This window comes from Streptopelia decaocto (assembly GCF_964273445.1).
Source record: "Streptopelia decaocto genome assembly, chromosome: 1".
Classification (NCBI taxonomy): Eukaryota; Metazoa; Chordata; class Aves; order Columbiformes; family Columbidae; genus Streptopelia; species Streptopelia decaocto.
In genome coordinates, this window is record NC_138663.1 from 68778332 (window position 1) to 68800054 (window position 21723).

General features: G+C 39.3%; 1 protein-coding gene across 1 annotated transcript; it reads left to right on the plus strand.

The window, feature by feature from the left end:
• Nucleotides 1–1719: 1719 nt before the first annotated feature.
• NDUFA9 (NADH:ubiquinone oxidoreductase subunit A9) lies at nucleotides 1720–21408 on the plus strand. Its single transcript, XM_082070142.1, has 11 exons — nucleotides 1720–1877; nucleotides 5973–6143; nucleotides 6947–7044; nucleotides 7236–7327; nucleotides 10017–10158; nucleotides 11326–11428; nucleotides 12166–12233; nucleotides 12385–12461; nucleotides 16366–16461; nucleotides 18457–18523; nucleotides 21129–21408. Exons 1-11 carry the CDS (start codon nucleotides 1820–1822, stop codon nucleotides 21297–21299), a joined length of 1143 nt encoding a protein of 380 aa, XP_081926268.1. The 5' UTR covers nucleotides 1720–1819; the 3' UTR covers nucleotides 21300–21408.
• Nucleotides 21409–21723: the final 315 nt, after the last annotated feature.

Sequence of the window (21723 nt, forward strand, 5' to 3'; positions counted from 1 at the left end):
GCCCTGTGTGTGATCATGATGCAACATTCACAGCAGCACTTGCTTAGGGGAAAAAGTCTCAGTGAAATGTTGAAGACCTGGGCTGACAGAGGGAGTTAGGAATTTTAGAGTAGTTGCATGTCTGTAATCATAAAATTCTTTAATGCCCATTTAAAGGCTAATTTAATGAGGCCAGGTAATTCAAGGCATAAGTAATGAGTTACTGAAAATGTTTTCAATCAGTCCAGCTCAGTAGTGGCCAAAGTTACTGTCATTTAATTGTTGGACTTGGCTGCTTTCCTGCTTGACAGGCACTCGGAAGCAGGCACAAGGAACTGAGAAAGAGCATTTACCCGAGAGAGAGAAATAAATATTTAAGCTTGGGGTTTTCACATGCACCTGTAAATGTTGGGGGTGACCCCTACTCTGAAATTCCTGTCTTAGGTGCTTCCAAACTTCTGTCTCACTCTCCAGAGCTGTGAGCCCATGACCTCAAGTCTCCTTCCCCCTGCCTGGCCCAGACTCTGTGTCATTCCCCACCACAGTGCTCACACTCCGGCTGCCGTGTCCACTGGGGGCTGGCTGGGCTCCAGCCCACCATAGAATCACTGAATAGTTTGGGTTGGAGGGGACCTTCAAGGGTTATCTGGTCCAACCCTGCTAAATGAGCACGGACATCTTCAACTATCAGGCTGCTCAGAGCCCAGTCCAGTCTGGCTGTAAATCACACACAGAATCAGAGAATGTTAGGTATTGGAAGGGACCTCAAAAGATCATCTAGTCCAATCCCCCTGCCAGAACAGGAACACTTAGATGAGGCTACACAGGAAGGCGTCCAGGCGGGTTTTGAATGTCTCCAGAGTAGGAGACTCCACAACCTCCCTGGGCAGCCTGTTCCAGTGCTCTGTCACCCTCACTGAGAAGAAGTTTCTTCTCAAATTTAAGTGGAATCTCTTGTGTTCCAGCTTGAACCCATTACCCCTTGTCCTACTGTTGATTGTCACTGGGAAGAGCCTGGCTCCATCCTCGTGACACTCACCCTTTGTATATTTGTAAACATTAATAAGGTCACACCTCCATCTCCTCTTCTCCAAGCTAAAGAGACCCAGCTCCCTCAGCCTTTCCTCATAAGGGAGATGCTCCACTCCCTTAATCGTCTTTGTTGCCCTACGCTGGACTCTCTCCAGCAGTTCGCTGTCCTTCAACTGAGGGGACCAGAAGTGGACACAATATTCCAGACGTGGTCTCACCAGGGCAGAGTAGAAGGGGAGGAGAACCTCCTTTGACCTACTAACCACCCCCTTCTAATACACCCCAGGATGCCATTGGCCTTCCTGGCCACAAGGGCACAGTGCTGGCTCATGGTCATCCTGCTGTCCACCAGGACCCCCAGGTCCCTTTCCCCTACACTGCTCTCCAGGGTTGGCACATCTACCACCCCTCTGGGCAACCTGTGCCGGTGTTTTACTCGGCTGCCAGGCAGCCGTGCCCAGAGGACGGGGAGGGGGGGCTCGGCGGGGGCTGCAGCCGCCCCAGCAGGACCGCGGCCAGACCCTAGCTGAGGGAACCCCCGCCAGCCACCACGGCCCCCTAAGCCGGGGGGTGGGCGGGGCCCAACCGCGGGGCGGGGCCTCATGTGCCCGAAGCTCCGCCTCCAAAGCCCGCCCTTCGAGAGAAGGTAAACAGTGTTCACACACGCATGCGTGCTGCGACGGCTGGGACTACGCATGCGCACTACTTCTCCTTCCCCACTCCCGTTGTTGCTCTTGCGCACGCCGCGGGGGAGAGATTTGACCTTCTTCGCGTGCCGTCCGGCGCGAGGGTTGGTGGGTAAGGCAAGATGGCGGCTGCGGCTCGCTGCTCCCGGGTTCCCCGCGGCCTCTTGTTGCCAAGGGCAGGTGAGTGTCACTGCCGCCCAGGGGCCGGAGTGCTGCGTCTCCCCGCTGGGTCGCGGTGGAACCCGAATGCTCTTGCGCTCTCGGCCGGAGCCTGTACGGTGCCAGCGGCCTGCCCGCGCTCACCGCGGGGCGCCCTCGGTGGGGAGCGGTGAGGGAACTCACAGGGCAGCGCCTGAAAAGCAGCTGGTTAAGATAACTGCTTGCGGTGGAAATGATGTGGTTTCTGCCTTCCTTCTCTTTAGAGAACTGGGGTTTGCTGCCCTAATGCCTGCGTGGAGTTGGCTCAGGCTGCCGGTGTAGCGGTACAGTGGGTTGTCTCACTGGGACTGTCAAAATCTCGGCAAATGAAATGCTGCCCTGTAGGCTAAAAGTTTAAATTCCTTTTACGACCTTGACGTTTTGGCCGTGGTCTATAAGCGTGCTTAATTACCAAAAATTATATATAAAGCTTGTATTTGGGCCTTTGCTGTTAAAACAGAGCTGATATTTAGTTAAATTGATTCAGCACTTGCTCCTCTGTTGAGTGAAGTGAGAGATGGGAAACAGGACATGTTGGTTGATAAAAGGGAGGAAAGAATTTAATATGCTTCTAATTGTAGCAATGTGTCTTTTAAAGAAAAAGATCGTTCTTGTTTACTGTGGATATTTGAGGTTTAATTCAAATCAGTTCTCATAAACTGCTTCAGATATGGATTGTTAAAGTAAATTTGAAGTGAGAAATAGGTTATGGTTAGTGAAGAAGATGAAATTGTACTCTTTTGGGTAAATAATCTCTGAGCAAGTGTGTGTTACACTGAAGCTCAGAGTTTTAGCAGTGTCGCTCAGTCTGGCGATACTAACATGAGTTGTGAAAGCTGTATGGTTCTATTAAATTATGTAGTCCAGAGTTATTATGTGTTGGCTGCATTTTGACAGGGCTCTGTGCCACATGGAAGGTCCTACTGGTTCTGAATCAGTGTGAGGATCTCTCTAGCCTACTTTCTTTGAGTCTCATGGACATCCTTAAAACTCAACTTTTTTTTTTTTTGTATATGTGTAACATGGTAGTCACTGGGCACTGAGCCATAGATGGTGATATATTGTGGCAGATCTTGTACAGTTATGGAACAAGAAAAGAAGTACACCAGTAAAGACCTTGGAAAATAAGGAAGGTGAAAACAGGAGTATATGCGCAGGTGGGAGAGCACAAAAGAGGAATTGGATGTTATTTGTTAGTGTGACAGTCATAGCATCATGAAGAGCATATCATCAATAATTTTTGCAGAAATGACAACAAAAAAGCTACAAAGTAGTTGGAAGATGTGTAGAATATTTTTCAGATTAACTTTCCTTACCTTCTTACATAGGTTGTTCTGTTTAATAATACTTTTTTTCAGCATGGGTTCACTGTGGACTAAAATGTTGCTTTTAGGTTTTGTATTGTAAGGACTGAAATATTCCTATCTGAAAGTAACACATACTGTTAGCTCTCTAAATGTGGATATTGTGTGGTTATTTTTTTTACAAACCTTTAGATTCTAGAGAAGCGTATGTAAACGTAGTACTGAGCTTTCTGTTTCACCATCTCAGCATACCATGTAGCTTCTTTGCATACTTGAAGGAATGTTGTTGGTTATAAAGAACCTAGTCATTTCTCTGTGAGCCCGCCTTTTCTAAAAATTAGTAACAAAACCCTCGTTATTAAAACACCACAAGAATAAAGGTAACAAGTTAATCAAACCATCTCTCTCAGTATTATCCTTTGCACTTGCACTCGAACTGAGCTTGGTTAATGTTCGCTCTCCGGCTATCCATTACATAGCTACAGGCTTTATTCTGTACAGAGTATTCAGGATACACTCCTGATTTCATTGGCTACTTTATTTTGTTGTTGTCATTTAAAAGAATAAATTAAAAAAATTCCCCCTTCCCCTCAAGATTTTTGAATGTAAGAATTTAGGGTATAAGCTGCATGTTTGTGTATTTTGTGTCAGATAACGTTGTAAAGATAGCGTGGTAATGTGTTTTAAAACATGCTATATTGGAAATCCATTGAAATTACTGTCTTCACCTTCACGGTAATTTTGCAGAAGTATACATGAAGTTTTTAGAGGGCAATGTAAAATTAACTAGATGGTAGAAAAAGCAGAGAGTGAAGATAACTGGTGAATATAGCAGTGATGAGTTGGCATGTTCTGTAAAATTTCAGTTTGAGGTGTTGTAAAGTTTAATATGAACATACTGCATTACTTTAAGAACCTGACATATAATTTTAAGATATTAATTGGATACCACAGAAGTGTGTATTTCTATTAAACTGTAGCAGATCTTTCACAAGTTGTGTGGGATTTTTGCTTGGGTGTGGAGTTTTTGGTTTGTTAGATTAGTGTTGTATGTTTTGTTTGTTTGTTTTTTGGGTCTTTATCAAAGGGTATATTTTCCTTCTTTCTTATACTTAGTCTCAAGGTATCTGCTCCAGTAATGGAGAGGCCCTGCGTATCTGCCACTTTAAGGCAGATACCATGCCCAATTTAGCTGTTCCTGATCTTGGAGCTTTTTGGTAAGAGAGTTGCTTTTAAAGAAGTCATATACCTACTTGAAGTTTGTGTAGGTAATATCTTATTTTGTCCCATTTCTATCAGCCAATTGGAGTATATCTTCTAGCCATATTGTATTAATTTCATAAGTGCAAATGTATATATGGAATTGCTTTATTTATTTAAGTGGGTGCTAGCCTACTTTCAGGACAAGGTTGGAGATACGGTATCTGTTTTTATTCCAGTTTGTGCAGTATGGAGAGAGGAGGGATAGACAAACTTTGAGGTACAGAAATGCCTCCTTAAGGCACTGAAATCTTGCTATTTTGTTTTTGGTTTTGTTTTTGTTTTTTTTTTTTTTTTTCTGGTTTGAATTCTATTAGCTGATCTAACAAAATATAATTTGTCCAAACACACCTTGTCCTTTTTGTCTTTTTAATGTCGTGGCTACAACATAAGTGTCACAGGGTAACTGGCAATACAGAACCATATGTGGATAAAAGGTACTCTTTCGTTGTACAAGGGGGATTTTTTTGTGGTTTCCTAAAGAATCCATCATTCTGTTATCAAATATTAGTCTTGTTTTCATGATAATTCTTGGTACATAGATTTATATGGGGCAGATGAAACTTGCTTATTCTTATCCAGAAAATGCTTATGGCTGTGACTTCCTAAAAGTTGGATTTCTGTTATACTTGTTATATTCTCAAGCTAGTTTTCCAAGGTCAGCTCCTAGAGTCTGCTCTTGTCAACAGCCAGATGTCTGTACCATGTTAACACACTCTATATTTCATCTGTTCCTTTCTTTTTATAATCATGGACATGTACTAACATTAAACACTTCTAATTTCAAAAATCTCTTTCAGTCACTTAATTTCTTCCTTTTGGCTAACTTTGTTGGAGGGGACATAGGCTTCTTCTCTTCAAACTCCCTGTTGGAGCTACCTTAGCAATATCCTAGTGATGTCCTGTTTCCCTGGCTGTCATCTTTTCATTGCCCTTTGAGAAAAGGGACAGCTTGGAGGCAATTCTGTATGTCATGGCTCTGGCTCTTTGCATTTCTTCGTTTCTCCTCACTCCTAGAGATTCGATATAGGTGGGTTGCTCTTCCAACATTTGGGTGTGCTATATTTAGACTGAGGTAAAAAGTCTGGTTAACTGCATCTGGAGTGATTCTGAGGTCTTTATCCTGCAACACCCAGATCTAGATGTGAATATACTTGGATGGGACCTACCTGTAGCAAGTATTCTTTATTTGCTTAACCTCTGTGCTTCACCTTATACATCAAGTGCTAATGCTAGCCGGTTAAGCTTTATTTGCTGTTTAGGAACCGATAACCTTAGTCTGCACTTTTCGGGTCATAATTTGGTCTTTGACTTTTGTAACCACTTCCTTAAGCTTCCTGTCCTCTGATCTATCCAGATGTCTCTGGAACAGCCTGTCAGGACTCTTGACATGGGAAATTTTGGTGAGGGAGATTAGAGGAAATGAATCTGTAATGAGAAAAATAACATTAACTATGGTTTGACGCTGATAGCTTTTAGCTTATAATGTGCTCTCTCCTGTTTTGTGTTATAGGCCCTGGCATTTCTGTGTTAGCTGCAGCACCATCTGTGTTGCCGCAGCACCGCCAGGTTCATCATGCGGTGATCCCTCATGGAAGAAGTGGACGATCCTCTGTTAGTGGTATCGTGGCCACTGTCTTTGGGGCTACAGGTTTCCTGGGACGCTATGTTGTCAACCGTTTAGGTAATATTCGCCAGTAGCGCTAAGTAAAAAATTTCGGTGTTTAACAAAACTCTGGTTTTGCTTAATTTTGCAGGATAAGCTAGAAATCTGTAGCATTTTTGGTTCTTAAAAGTACAGCAGTGCAGAAGTGTTTTGTGTGATATTTTCATAGTGTTTGGTCTGCTAAAGTGCCAGGATGTGACAATTAGTAAAAGCTGGTTTAAACTAGGAAATGTAGAAGCCTTTGAAGGTTGTTAAAGTGATTAAAATAAGCAATTCTCCTTCAAGTACTGTTTTTCAGTCTGTAAAATGCAGATCTGAGGAGCATACAGCATGTATTTATTTCTTCTGGTTTTGGCCTTATTAGGACTTCTTAGGAAAATGTTTGCAGGAATTTGATTGGAATTCTTTAGAATTGCCATTTGAATTTAAGTATTAGAAAATAACTCTTGCTTTTTTTTTTTTCTTCTCATTTCCATGCAACTTAGAAAATGCAAATATCCTTATGTTACACATTTTTAGGTATTGTACTAATATTTATAGCACACACAATGATTTTTTTTTTGTTGTTGTTAATGAGCTTATATTGTTTCTTACAAGCCCAAATGTTCAAGTGTGTCCCTGCTTAAGAATTCCAATGATGTAGGTTCCAAAACTTACTTCTATGCTACTTTTAGCTTTGAAGATAACTATTCAAGATATCTATGTGTATTTGTTGTGTGTTAACATCACAGAAAACAAGGAATTTTTGTCTATTCAGAAGTTCCTCTGCTTAAAGTGATGCAGTAGTTTGAGAGAAATGAAACTTCTTTTTGAACACTTAGGTCGCATTGGATCTCAAGTAATCATACCCTATCGCTGTGATCGGTATGACCTCATGTATCTGCGACCGATGGGTGACCTGGGGCAACTTCTCTTCCTTGTAAGTCTTTTACTTTGGCTTTAGATCAAATACAATGCCATTGCTATACAAGGAAGTCTGCTAATCGTTCTCAAAGTCAGAACTCCAGCTATTGTTTAGCCTCTAAATGGAAATGATGTGAAAGAGCTTTCTTTGATTATGCCTATCTACACATTATCTCATCTTTTTCCCATTTGATGCTCTGATTACAGGAGTGGGACTGTAAGGACAAAGACTCTATCCGAAGAGCCCTGGAACACAGCAATGTGGTCATTAATCTTGTTGGAAAGGAATGGGAAACAAAGTAATTTTCCTTTTTTTTTTTTTTTTTCCCTTATATAGATAGATTGGCACTAGATATTGGGTATTGTAGCCACATTTACAGCATGTGTACAGTATACAGTAATGCTTACATTGTTCTTGGCTTCTATGAAAATGCAAAACTGAAATTTTACGTATAAAAGTTCTTTCATTTCTATAAATAGTTAACTAGAATCCTGGTTGTGATCTGCTCTTGAAGTGTGTTCTTTCTGTAATTTTCTAGTGTACAGCTTTTGATCTGCCAGAATGTTCATTTTACAGCTTTCATACACCTTACAGATGTTTGCTGGTTGCTTTCCCTCTAGCTGACAGGGAGTCGCTGGTTTCTGTGAGACCATGATTACATTGTTGCAGAAGTGGGATAGTTCCTTTTTGACATCCATTTAAAAAAATCCCATATTTATTTTATGTTAGAAATACCTGTAATAGCCTCATATTGGGGTTTTTGTGTGTGTGTGCGCAATTATGTCCACTTTATTTAAAGCATTGGAGAGAACTGCCAGATAAAAACTCATTAGTTGTGTGATTTGCCTTTATAGGCTACATAATTTTGCTGTTGTAGTAGACAGAAACAAATGTAGATATCAGTTTCATCTACACTTACAAGCCTAATGCCTTTGCTCTTTTTTTTTTTGTGAACAGCCATTTGCTGTTGTAGTGTCAAATTGTGTAATTATTTTTCCTAAAATAGTATGTCTGTTGGCAAGCACCTATTTCAGCTGTTTCTTGTCTAGTCAAATATCATACATAACTTCTGGAGACACTTTGATTTTTGAATTCAAATTCGTAGAGGTACTGTTTTTTTCTGATAGTCGCGTAGTTCCTTGTCCCATTGTTGGAGTCTATAACATAGCTTATTTGGTAAAGACCCACCAAACCTAAACTAACTTTGGTCTTGTGCATTTGTCAAGGTTTTTTATTCGTTTTACATCTTCTTCAGACTTTGAGATATAGGTAAAAAGGTACAAACTAACCTGTCAGGATTTTTTTCACTGTTAACTAAATTATGAACATAATAGTTCAAACACCTATTGCTGTCAAAATAGAAGAAATTTCTTCGTAATATGAGAGTGAGGGAAGAAAAGAGACTGTACATTTGGCCCAAAGCCAATGTAATCTTGGTTCATCTTTCATATATGTATTTCATGTGTACTTCCAATTTCTGGACTCATGTAAAAAGTATGATTTATGCAAGGAAGGTCTCTTTGTTATTGAAATGAAGTGTAAGGACTACCACAAAAACTTTCATTCTAGTTAAAAGCCCCCAAACCTCGTCACCCCCATCAGTTTCAACAGATTCAAAAGCAGAGGAGTCTTGGTACATGTTAAAGACTTCTGAATGGTGAAAAATTACTCCTGTATTGCACAAATGTTCCTATCATGTGGTTTATCTACCATGTTGGTATCATTGATGGTGCTGAGATAAAATTGTATGTTCTATTAAACACGAGGTTATACTAACCATTGTAATAACCTCAAAGTCTATGAGCAACTTAAGGAGGGGAAAGAAAAAAAGTAAAATTAGAAGTTCAGATCAGTCAAAAAAGTAAAGCCTGCCATTAAACATGTTCCTCCTTGCCTAGTACTAGTGTACAGTGCCCTCTGTGTATTCTGTGTTGTTTGGAAACTCCATAGTTACAGGAGGGATGTTATTTGTTCTTGTGTGTTTCTAAAATCTATTTTTGTGAGTAGAACAGGAGTGATGGTTCCCAGGATCAGATTAGTTATTGAAGGGTCAAAAATAACTTTTTATTTTTAAGGCTTTCTTTAGACTCCAGTGGGATCTGAAGAGCTGTGGGAGTAGATAAGGACAGAGAGAGAGGCATTTGGACAAGTTGTTTGTTCTCCAAAGCAAATGGAAAAGATGGAGCAGGGTGCTTACAAGGACAATATAAAGACATGAGAGCCAATTCTCTTTCTTGCAGTCTTGTGATATTTGGAAAGAATTTGGTGATTGTTGCCAGCCTATAGTGTCATTTCTGCTGGGAGACAGAGCTTCTGTATTGTTATTGATTAGATGCCAAACTAGATTACAGTTGAACCCCCTAATTTAGGCCCCTTGAATGCCATAAAGTGAGAGAAGTTGTTCTTTCTGTATGCTTCTCCTTAAAGTCCTTTACAGCTGACATGAAATGGTTCTAACTGTTATGTCAATGTGAAATTTTGCATTTGCATAAACATCTGAATGGTGTTTGGTCTGGTTTTGTCCACTTTCCCAATGTCTAGCATCTGCTCTAACTTAGGCTGCTCAGAACTTTCGAGCTTTTGAGAGCATCAAATCAAGTCAAATTTTGAACAGGTGTGGTAGAAAGACAGCTTTGCTCTGAATTCAAGATGCAGCACTTCTCGTAAAAAAAAAAAAAAGATAAAATCTCTTTTCACTTGAAGTCTTCCATCTGTTACAAACAAATGGGCAAGAGGATTTTTGATACCGATTTAACAGGTGAAAAAGCAGACAGTACCATTGCTGTAATTGTAGCTTACTGTTGCATTTCACTCTCCTCATGTTTTTCTTATGTGAAGAGTCCCTCATGGAAGGAAACTTTGTAACAAGGAGCGTCACAATAGCTTTTTGAAATATATTCAAGGAATATGTAATAATTGCTATTGATTGGTAGGGAATTACTGTTGATTGCTCTTAAGTTAACATTTGGTTTTTTGCCTTGTTTTAGAAACTTCAAGTATGAAGATGTATTTGTAAATATTCCTCAAAGTATTGCACAGATAGCTAGGGAAGCTGGTGTGGAAACACTCATTCACATCTCTCACCTGAATGCTAGCATGAAGAGTCCTTCCAAATACCTCAGGAGTAAAGTAAGTCTGGAATCCTTCTGAATATGTATTCAGAGGACCTACTTTTGTGTGTGTGCATTTTGTTTGTGGTTTTGTGGTTGTTGTTGTTTGATTGGTTGGTTGGTGGTTTTTTCTGCACAACTGGGTCTGTTTGAAGGAAATCAGTGTATGTACTGACTATGGAATGTTTTCTGCAACTGAGGAATTTTTGAGTTTCTGTTCATATTTGAGCTAGAAATCCTCCTTAGTACTTCATGTGCCTTGAAGGGAAATAGAACTTGTATTCCTGAAAACTCGTCCTTTCTTCTAGCTGTGAATATCTTTGCATCTAAAATTGCTGTCATTAAGGAAGAGGAACTAGTCTGATGATGGTTCGGGATCTGATATGAAGCCTAACATCTAAGGCTGGAATGACCTAGCAAATTAAGTAGTTGATGCCAAAATGAGTGCTGCAAAGTGCATGATAACAGGCCCTTGGAGTGGGATTGTTACCTGTGCAAAAACAAACAAACAAACAGGTTTTGGTATCCTATTATTTTTTTCCATATTAGGAGGTATAGTTTTCTATTACTGGTTTTCTCTTTTTAATATAGGTGTTGTCCCAGTTTCAGCTATTTTTGTTTTATTTGAGTTCATTGTACTGCACCTTGTCTTTAATATAAAAAAATTTTAAAACCAGGTTTCAAATTTGGTAGTTCTCAACATACAACAGCCCTACAGGATAGTTAGGCCTTACTGCATTGGCCAGTCCCATGGGAAAAGCAGATAACTGCTGCTGAAATTTCTAACTCTACTTCAGCAGTTCTTGGAGTGTTCCGATGATGTAGCAGGGATTATGTAAACCTTCTGTTTTCTTCCAAGCTCTAGTCTGACTTAAGCAAGAGAAGTACTTAGGTTAGGCCTCTTTCTTTTTGAACATTACTACTTTAATTTTGTGTCACTTCACTAGTGAGACTATTGTATCTCAAGTAGAAGAAATTATCTACGTGTTTATGGGACTTCTGGGATGTTTTGTGAGAGCTGTATCTCAGCATAGCGTCTCAACCATCAAATGGCTCAGATACAAATAATTGTTGTGCTACTGATGGTGTCGTTTCTTTGAGTGCTGTAGCCAGTTCTGAAAAGGCATCCTTTTCTGGTCTGTTCAGAATGAATCTAATGGATGTGTTAATTTTAATTGAATGATAGGCTGTTGGAGAGAGAGCAGTGAGGGAAGAATTTCCAGATGCTATAATTCTGAAGCCCTCAGAGATGTATGGGAGAGAGGACCGATTTCTCAATCATTACGCAAGTATGTACTCTTGAAATAATAAAACTATATGTGATTTGTATACCTGTCTGTAAAGAAAATGTGATTTGCTTTTGAAAAACAGAGGTATGTTTTTATCAGAAATATTCTGTATGTCGTTAGCTGAAAGTGTGTAATGGAAACATAAAAAACTTTCATGACTCAATTATTTCTAGAATTCTTTCTAAATCTAGTTAGATTTTGCTGTGTGTGGTGGTTGTGGGTTTTTTTTGGTTTTGTTTTTTATTTTGTTTGCCTTTTTTTTTTTTTTGAGGTGGGTCTATGTACTATTGTGTTTTGTTTGTTTTTAATTTAGATTGTTCTGAGCTAAGGTTTGGCCATCTCAGCCCTGAAAGTAGTTCATCATGAAAGTAGTTTTTTGAGTTGGTAATGTGGGAATGCAGAAATCCATCTGAGTTGTTCTGGGCTCGGAAGCAACTGTAATGACTCTGATGTATCACCAACAAAATTTCTAGACAAGATAGAGTTGAATCTGTTTCTGTCTTGCAAAGCTGAGATATCTTCGAACCACTCTAGGTGAACAGTAAATACGGCCTTACTATGGCTGTTAATAAGAAAATTAAATGTGCATTGAAAACAGCACTACTGATTTTTAAAAGTTAGTTTTCAGAAGAAATCCATACTCAGTGTAGTGCAACATGCTTTTTATTAAAGGTTATTCATTTATTGAAAGGATTCACAGATTTTATTCTCAAGTTGTATATGTGTCTTTTCATTAGACATGCGCTGGTTTGGTGGTGTGCCTCTTATTTCTCTGGGCAAAAAAACAGTGAAGCAACCAATATATGTAAGTTTTCTATAAAACAAGACAATCCCAAATCCTGTGTGTGTGTGTGTGTTGGGTTTTTCCTTTTCCTCTGATAAGTCACTTCTCAAAGAGGAGTATGCGCATGCATTCGTGTATTCTATTGGTAATTATCTGAATTTGTTTCTCACAGGTGGTTGATGTAGCAAAGGCAATTATAAATGCCATTAAGGATCCTGATGCGAAAGGAAAAACATATGCCTTGGCTGGGTAGGTTACTTTTCTGATTCTAATTAAGTGAAGAACTTCTTTTTGGTGTCATTTTTTGGCATGCTGCACAGTACATTTAATTTCTCCATCCGTGCACACAGTTTGAGCTGCAATAAATTCCACCTCCTTTTTGGGAGTAAAAATGACTCAAGCTGTTGTTGCGAGTACTCTGAAAATCCTAGTTTGGACCCCATTGCATTTAATGTTATGTGTGTGCACACAAAGAAATACGCAGTGTTGGGAAATGTACTAGACAGCACAGCTTTGGAGAAAATTCTGCTAAAGCTGTGTGAAAAGCACCTGGAATGAGAGTGGGTAGAGACTGGATCTCTTGAAATATTTGGTGTGCAAAAGTCAGAATATGTCGTTAGCATTAAGAATAAACGACATGGCAAATGCCAAGATAATGGGTCCATGTTTTGCTATTGTAACATGGCACTGAAATTGGTCTTCATCGAATATATGTGGTAAAAGGAACATTAGATTAATTGATAAAGAAAGCAGTTACTAATTAGTTGAGATAAAAATTATGCTGAAGAGCTCTCTTTTTTCCCTTTGCATGCATATTTCTGTCTTCCCCACTTATACACTGAAAATGCGTGTAGCATCTGGATGTTGCAAAAGGCTTATCTGAGATTACATTGTTTTTGCCATGTTGGTTTTGTGATGCTGTTACATTAACAGCTGTTTACTCCTGTAGTGCAGAGATCATTGCTAGTTTGTCTTTCACTTGTGTGATGTGTCTTTCTTCAGCACTGTAACTGAGCTCTTGAGGAAGATGTTATCCCAGCAGCCAGGCCAGATGTGCTGTGTGTGCTGGTGCTCTGGAAGAGGCACCAAGTAGCTCTTCAGCTGCTTTTGGATTATGATGCTGAGGAACTTCTGCTCAAAAACTAGCAAAATAAGAGGCTAAAAATGGTCTGAAAGGACCAACAGCAACAATAAAGTTATTAAGTAACTTGGAGTGGTTTTCAAATCACTGGGATGATGTGAAGTGCCACAGTAAAGAACAAGTGGGAAAAAAGGCTAAACAGCCATTCAAAACCACTTTTTATCAAAGAGAATAGACATGTAGGTGTCAGATGGATATAATGCAAAACCACAAAATGTGACAAAATTAACCCCATGAATGACTATTTTATCTCTTGGGGGCAAACTTGAAGATGGGTCAATATGTATCCAAAACCACCTGCCTCAAAAGAGAGGTGCCTATTTTTAGGTTCATTTCTGTCTCAGCAGAAGCAGCTGTTCCAACTGCAGGAGAAATTGAGAAGTACACATTAAATAGAACACTGCAGCTAAATGGAAGAGCAATTGGCTAAACTTTGAAGGTATTCTTACAGTTTCACATTTTTGGCACTTTATGGAAGGCCAGGAGTTCAGTGCCCAGGTTTCAGAGGCAGGAATTCAAGCATGGATGCCAGGCTCTCACTGCAAGGAATACAGTTTCAGGCACATAACAATGACTGAAAACACTTTGAATAAATGATGGTCTAAATGGAAGATCCAAGTTAGTGTTGTAAAACCAAAGGAACTCTGAAGCATACCTCTTGACTAAAGCTTTATGAGACTTTTTTTTTTTTTTTTGAGAGGAGTTACCAGTTTGTGTTTCAAATACTAATTTTGTAAAAGAGCATTCTGTTTCTGTGTTTTTGTTTAGTTTTTTTAGGGTTTTTTTTCCTTCTTTTTGAGTGGTGGAACAGAGTTACAGCTATGACAGCTAGTCATGTTGTTGCTATGTCTAAATGACTGAATATTTGGTATGGTTTTTTACCTCTCCCCCCTGTGGCATTGGTTTTGCTTCATCCACTCTTTCAATCTTCTCTCTTGAATGCTAATGCGCTCTAGACCTCATTGTCTGCTAGTATTGTGTTTAGTGTAATGACACTTCAATGTGATTCTGTTCTCACTGAAGCTGTATTGTTAATGTTTGGTAATTTGTAAAGTTACAAACAGTATCTTTATCTTCACGTTTTTAAGTTTGGTTCTACTATACATCCTTACATGGTTCTTACATATCAGGATAAAAGTGAAATTTTCTTATGCTGCCTTTGGATAGACATGAAGATGTTAAAGTATAAGGGAAAAAAAATAGGTAAAAAAACCTGCTAATGACTAATGAAAACAAAGGTGGTGTCCTTTTTTTTTAATCTCACCTGAGTAAGTAAATTGGCTATTACTACTTCTTGCTGTGTTTCTCTTGTAAATTCTGTTAACAGAGGAAAACTTAATATCTTGGTTTTCACGGTAGTCCTTTAGTGTAACTTCATAAATGCAGATCTCTCCCAGGTTCTTTAATCCAGCCACCTAGATGAAGTTGATAAGGAGTTTTGAGTGTTGAAATCTTTTGAATTCTCCCAAATATGCTAACCTACCTTTAAGTATATTCATTAGAATGTTTTGCACTAATTTGCTTTTACAAACTAAAGTAGTAGTAATTTGGGGTTCCATCTTCCTTTTTCCAGCATTTATCAATAAATTTTGTTTGAGGTTATTAACATTGCTATTCATTTGGAAGAACGTGTCAATTGAAGACCTTGGTATCTATGAGATCTTGGGTTCATCAAACTGAAATTCATGTTCTTTGTATCATAATCTTGGACTTTTGGACTGTGTGAAGTTTTGCATACTTACTTTGTTTGGGTTTAGATTCCAATGGTAATTCAGTGTCTCCTATTTAAAAAAGAAAAAAAAAAGGGAGACTAAAGATTAAAAAAAAAAACCCTACAGTCTTTTAGAAGGCCCCAACCTGGGAAGTAATCCCTCTCAAGATGATTGTCATGTCCAAGCACTGAAAATCTTGTATTCAGAATTTGAGTCAGCATGGAGGAGGCACATTAAATGTGTGCTTTAAAAATACCCAGAATATACTTTATTCACCATGATTGTGGTGGGCCAGCCTTGACCAGCAGCCAGACGCCCACGCAGCTGCCCACTCCCTGTCCTCAAACAGCAGAAAAAAGTAGTATGAAAAACTTAAAATTTGAGATAAAGAAAAAAAAGGAGTTACTGTCGTAGGCCAAACAGATCCAACTGGGGAAAATTGATTTACTGTCAATTACAATAGGATAGTGTGAAATAAACACCAAAAGAATAAAACATCACCACCTCCCTGCCACCCTTTTTCCAGGCTCAACTTCAGTCCTTCACTTCTGAGTCCTCTCCCCTATCTCCCCAAGCAGTGCAATGGTGTGGGCAACGGTGGGTTATGGGTCAGTCCCTACTAGCTCCTCTGTGCTGCTTTTTCCTCCTCACGCTTTTCCCCAGCTCCAGGATGGGCCCTTCCATGGGCTGCAGCCTTTCATGTGAACCTGCTCCACCGTGGGCTCTCCATGAACCACAGGGTCTCTGCTTGGGTGCCTGGAGCACCTCGTCCTGCTCTCACCTTGGTGTCTGCAGAGCTGTTTCTCACACTTTTTTCCTCACTCCTCTCTGCCTCTGTGGCATTTCTGCCCTTCCTTAAATATGTTTTCGCGGAGACATTGCCATTTTGTCTGAGGGGCTCAGCTGTGCCCTGTGATGGTTTGGTTGGAGCCGACTGTGCCCAGCGCGGGGCAACCCCGACCTCTCTCCACAGGCCGCCTCTGCAGTTCCCCGCTCCCAGCACCTGACACAAAACAATCTTGCACTTTGTGATTTACACTGTTACCTTTGCTTGTGTCAGATGATATATGTTTCTAACTGAAAACATCTTAAATTCAACCAGTACAGAATCTTGAGGGCCGGAATGTATTCATCTCTTCTGAGGAAAATGACAAATCTGGCAAATTGTTTAGATTGAGCAAAACTGGGCCTTTGGTAGGCTTAGGAGAAGTGTAGGTGTGTGTATTAAAATTCTTGTCTCTTGCCGCAAGTTTTTAAGTATGTCTAACTTACCTACAATGTTTATTGCATTTTCTTTCAGACCTAACCGATACCTCCTTTACGACATAGTAGAATACATCTACTCCGTTTCCTATCGAACCTTTCTTCCCTATCCGCTTCCACGTCCTCTCTACCAGTAAGTGGGACCCTTCCTTCACTAAGAACTTGGGATCTACCAGGTGGCACAGAAGCATAAATAACCGTTGTGTTGGTTATTTAATACTGTCAATTGTTATTTAATACTGTCAATTGTTATTTAATGTGATGAGTGCAGATACTGGCTTTCCCTTGGTACTCATTAGTTACATTGAGGCTTCTGCTGAGGCACAGGCCTGCATTTGATGGGGTAGTGTGTGAAAGGTGTACTTGTAATAAATTTAACTATTCCAGAGTCATTGAATGGCTTTGCTTTTGCTGAGTCAAAAAGTAGAAAAAGGTCCTAAGCAGAAACAATCAGTAACAAACTAAACAAACTTCTAATAGTACCACAAAGAGAGTCTGTATGCTCCTGACAGATTTTTCTGCAGCAGCTTAAGGTATTGCTGCTGTCAGCTGTCCTTCCAGTCTGGTGAGCACTGCCACCCTGGAAGCAGAGTTGGGGTAAGGGTGGGTAAAGATATTGTTTGACCTCGTAGTTCAGTCCTTTGTATTGATTTGAGCCAGTGTTGGAGCCCATTTTGTACCAAGATCTTGGCCTGGAAATTTGAGCAGTGCAGTTGTGAGCAAACATTTCTTGTTCTGAGATATGAGGGCAGTAACATCTTTAGAAGATAGTAAAAAATTGAGAGATAAGAAGGGAAAGTTGTAGCATCACTTCAGCTGACTACAACAGATGAACTTGGCTCTGTTTGCATGCCCTGAGATGCTCCTGCAGCTGTGTGTTTTGGCCTCAGGGGGCACGGAGAATCTGATTTGCTGAATTGCAGCTACTTAGTGCTTGAAAAAATGTAGTATAAATCTGAGCCTGGGCTTAGTCCTTGAGGCATAATCAGACTTCTTTTTGAAGAGCTACCTCAAACAGTAAATGCTATTTCAGAAGTTGCCCTCAGCATGGTGGAGATATGTTAGTGTTTGGGCTGCTGTCCTCATTTTAAGTACAATGTGAACTACTAAGCCAAAAAAATTAGCTATGTTAGAACTCTCCTACCGATCTGCTGATAGGACTCAATGTTGGATTCATGTAATGGATGAGGAATAATGCTAGAACAATTTCTTAAACTGTTGTGGCTATTTCTGAATTGGCTGTAGAAGCATCGGGTTAACATGGCTCATCTGACACAGAGCAGCTTGTTAAAATGTAACTATGTGTGTGCTTATTAGTTTTATTCACATTTGCTGCTATCCATGTTATGCTTTTTTCTTTATAGACTAAACTAAGTGGTATTTCATATTTTTGAGAAAAGAGTGTATCTAAATGGTAGATAAGCCTAGTGCTGTTTATGTGCAGTCACTTTGTAACACTCTGGTCTGCCAGGTGAGCACTTCAGTAAGAAATTCTACCTTGAATATTGTTGGTCCCAAGATGCTGAGTGAGAGCTATAGTGTTTTTTTTATTATTATTATTTGCCAGATTTTATTTCTTTCAAGGGAAGTTTTGTTTCTGGAAACTGCAAATACACTAATCCTCATCCTTTTTATATATGCAGATTGCTCCAGATTCCATCATCTTGTTTGTATGGCTGTTAAATCATGTAGTTGTCAGCAAGCATGTTTTTTCATGGAGACACTGAATCAAACTTCATGACTAATTGGATTGCTGCCTATACTACTAGGGAACAGAGTTTGGAGGAAAGTCAGGGGCAAGACTGAACCCTCTAGTGTGTGGGGAATTGGATGTAGAGGCTTACTTTCCTCACCACTAATGCTCAGTTTTACTTCTAGATATCTACTCCTCCATTCCCTTCCAAAGTAAAACAATAGATCAAAAAATTCAGTAGCAAACAATTAAAGTTACCAGAAACACAGCTAAGAACTTGCTGGCTGACACATTTACTGCTTTAATGAATTCATAGCTTGCAAAACCAAGTTTTTGTGCACTCTCTGTTAAGTGTGAAATATTTTTACGAGTTCTCATTTTATTCTGTGCATCTGAATAATGACTATACTTCTGCAATACTATTTCTGTTCACAGTTTAGTTGCAAGATTCTTTGAGATTAATCCATTTGAACCATGGATAACAAGAGACAAAGTGGACCGGGTAAGTGTAGGACAAGTCATAAATTCTTCTTGGGAAATGTTTCATTGTGTATTTGTAACTTGCACTTGTTTTGCGTTCCAGGAGTGCTGAAATCTGTGTACCTCATGTGGTGTAGTACAGGGTTTTTCAAAAAGATGGACCCAGTGTCAAAGAGAGAGTGATTTTAAATTGGGTCCGTCTTTTTGAAACACCCTGTATTTCAGTCAGTTCAATGGCTAGAATTTGATTGTAAAGAATTGCTTTCAGACTGCCTGGATACTACAAAAAATTAAGTTTTAAAAGGTGTCTATATATAACCTTCCTCAAAAATGGTTATGGTTCCTGCCATGCAATTGCTGCAGCTAGTGTTCTGTAATCTGACTCTTAACTTGTTTGTTCAGACCTGTTACATTTCCAATGAGACAGATACGCTGTCAAAGCAGTCTGGAGAGTCCTCTGGTGTAGTCTCACCAAGACATAGGAAGAGAGAGGGACTAACACAACTTTTTTTAAAAAAGGCATCATTATCATGTAGTCTTTCCACTAACATTGATGGAAGAAGAATAAACATATTTCTCTAAATATGTTGTAAAAAGTGGTTGAAACGATTGGTAAGTGGGTTATATAGCAAGAGGTAACATGATGGGGGCAGGGAAAGGGCCCAAACTTCTTATGTCTTAGAAGTGGTCAAGGCCGCATGCTTCACTGTGCCCCCAGCCCACTCCCCCAAAACACATGCTATTGAAAATAGCAAAGCCAAATTAGAGATTTGATGTGCAATGTGCAACTAACTGATGGGGAAGGGGTACTCCCCACTTTTAGGTAACTAGTGAATTTATGTACCTCTGGTTTAATTAAAATCACTTGTACCATCCAGCTCATGGCATTTTTAACAAGTCATGTTGAACTGACAGCACTGGATACAGCCCAAATTCTTGCATAACGTTAGAATGCATTTCTTGTGAACACATTTCAACTTCATGTTTACTCTTCTTGGAGTGTCTAAGTTGGGGTGGAGAAATAACTTGCAAAAAAACAATTGCAAGTAAGGAAAAAGTAGCAATTTAGCAAGTATTGATGTCAAAATTGTTGGCATATGTGTAGGTTTGCAAAGGTAGAGTCCTGTACTCTGGCAAACTCTAAGCTTGCTGCTGTCTGAAATTTTTGCAGAGTTGGGGTTTAATGCCTTTTGTTATGATGCAATATCAATAACCTATTTTGACCTGATTGTTCCAAAATTAGTTTGAGATGGGGTACTACCGCAAATCTGAAAGAACTGGGCCATGTACTTAGAACTACTTACTGAATAGCTGTAAGCAATTAATTTCTGTTTACACTTATCCATCTGTGAAATAGACAGGTTTCCTGTTCTGTTTGGAAACTATTGTGAAAAACTGTGGATAGTGTGTGTAATGAAGGAGTTAAGCTTATTCAGGGTCTAGTACAAAGTGCTTTTTTTTTCCCCCAAACCAGTGACTCATCCCCTGTACTAAGTGCTGCCATTGTAGTTCTGTTGGCTGTATTGACTAGGATGTAGATGGAACATATCCTGAAAACCTTACTTCTAGCTGCCTTTGTAGTTTATAGAGTTACATTTAATAAAATAAGACTGCACCAAATCACTAAAATTACTGCAGTTCAGCTGTAGCATGGATATTGTAACAGGAAGTTTCTCTGTCACTTTGTGTCTGATTGTATTTCTTTCCTGGCTTCTCATTCTTAAGCAATCTACACAAAATTTAAGTGTGATTGACTTAGACCTTTCAGGGAATAATTGCGTAAAATAAATCCCTGTTTTCTAAGATATAGGTCATATGTGTTGCAAATATAGTAATAGAATTATTTGTTGTAAATGTTAAACATTTACAACAGGACTCTGTTGTAAACCATGAACAGAGAAAAAAAAACAAGGTGATAATTCAACATAAGTTTTCGTGACAAAGTAAAATGCATATAATTGTGTTTCAAAGACGCCCTCACAAGTTTGACTTGATTTTGTGGTTGCAAAGGAATAATATTCCTGATAACATATACCTGAAGAAGAGAAAACAAAGATACTTTCTGTGTGTCTAGCTGCTATTTATTCCTGAATCCAAATCTGAAGCCTGAAGGACTTTTTGCCAGATGCAGAATGTCTGTATCTCTTGTTGAAATACACTGGGTACTCAATACCTTGTATAATTACACCATAGTTCTGTAGGGCCACACTGAATCTTTTCCTCCTCCTGAGGAAAGAACACTGAGTGAAAATTATGGTCAAGGAACTGAGACTGACACACAGTTGGCTGGACCCATATTTGTGTTTGAATAGGTCTTCAGATTGTGTGCAGCAGTGTATTGTATTGCAGGATTCTTTCTTGGGGGAAACAGTCTTATGTCAGCAGCCTTGAAATTGTAGTAGAATCTCCCAAGAGCTGCCATTTGTAGAAAATTGTTTTGAGACATTTTGAATGTTTCTAGTACTATGAATTTATGGTAGTTCATTTCCGTAAAAGAAAAAAAGGTAACCTCAGGTATAAGTACACAATACTGACTTTAGTACATGAATGATTGCATTGGGTGTAATGCTGTTCATTCTATCCAGTGAATTCAGCCTTTTTTTTTTTTTGTTTCCTTCTTTTAAAAGTTTCACACAACAGACATGACATTTCCTGATCTTCCTGGTTTGGAAGACCTGGGTATTCAACCAACACCTTTAGAACAGAAAGCGATTGAAGTTCTGCGCCGTCACCGCAGATACCGCTGGTTGGATGCTGAGCTGGAGGAAGCAAAACCAGCTAAGACATATCCCATGTAACAGTTGATGAGGTGGTTACTTAACACTTCTTAAACTGCCTTTGTATGACCCAATTTGTTTGGAGAACTGTGTACATACTGAGTAAAATATATTAATCGTGTAAACTCTGTTTCACCAGTGTTGTCTCTTTAATTATGGAAGACTGTCATTGAAATGCAATTTGTCTCTTTATAAACTTGCTTTCATGACTTTAAACTGTTGCTTAGCTTATGAACATTAAAAAATTTTGAAGGTTGGGACGGGAGGGAATGTGTCTTACCACTAGTCGGTTTTTCCCTTAGCTCTCAAAGCAAGCATGTCACTGAGCTTTATTAAGTACTCGAGTAATTTGAATAATACTGCAGTTCAGGACTATGTGGCCTAGAACATGTCCTTTCTGGTACTGCCGCCTCGTCAGATTATGAGGTCTTAGATAAAGCCTCAT

Excerpts from the sequence above, each read along its gene's own strand:
- NDUFA9 (XM_082070142.1), top strand. The coding sequence starts at position 1,820 with ATGGCGGCTGCGGCTCGCTGCTCCCGGGTTCCCCGCGGCCTCTTGTTG. Across the intron at positions 7,045-7,235 it reads TGGGGCAACTTCTCTTCCTT|GAGTGGGACTGTAAGGACAA; the intron begins GTAAGTCTTTTA and ends CTCTGATTACAG. Across the intron at positions 16,462-18,456 it reads CTTCCACGTCCTCTCTACCA|TTTAGTTGCAAGATTCTTTG; the intron begins GTAAGTGGGACC and ends TTCTGTTCACAG.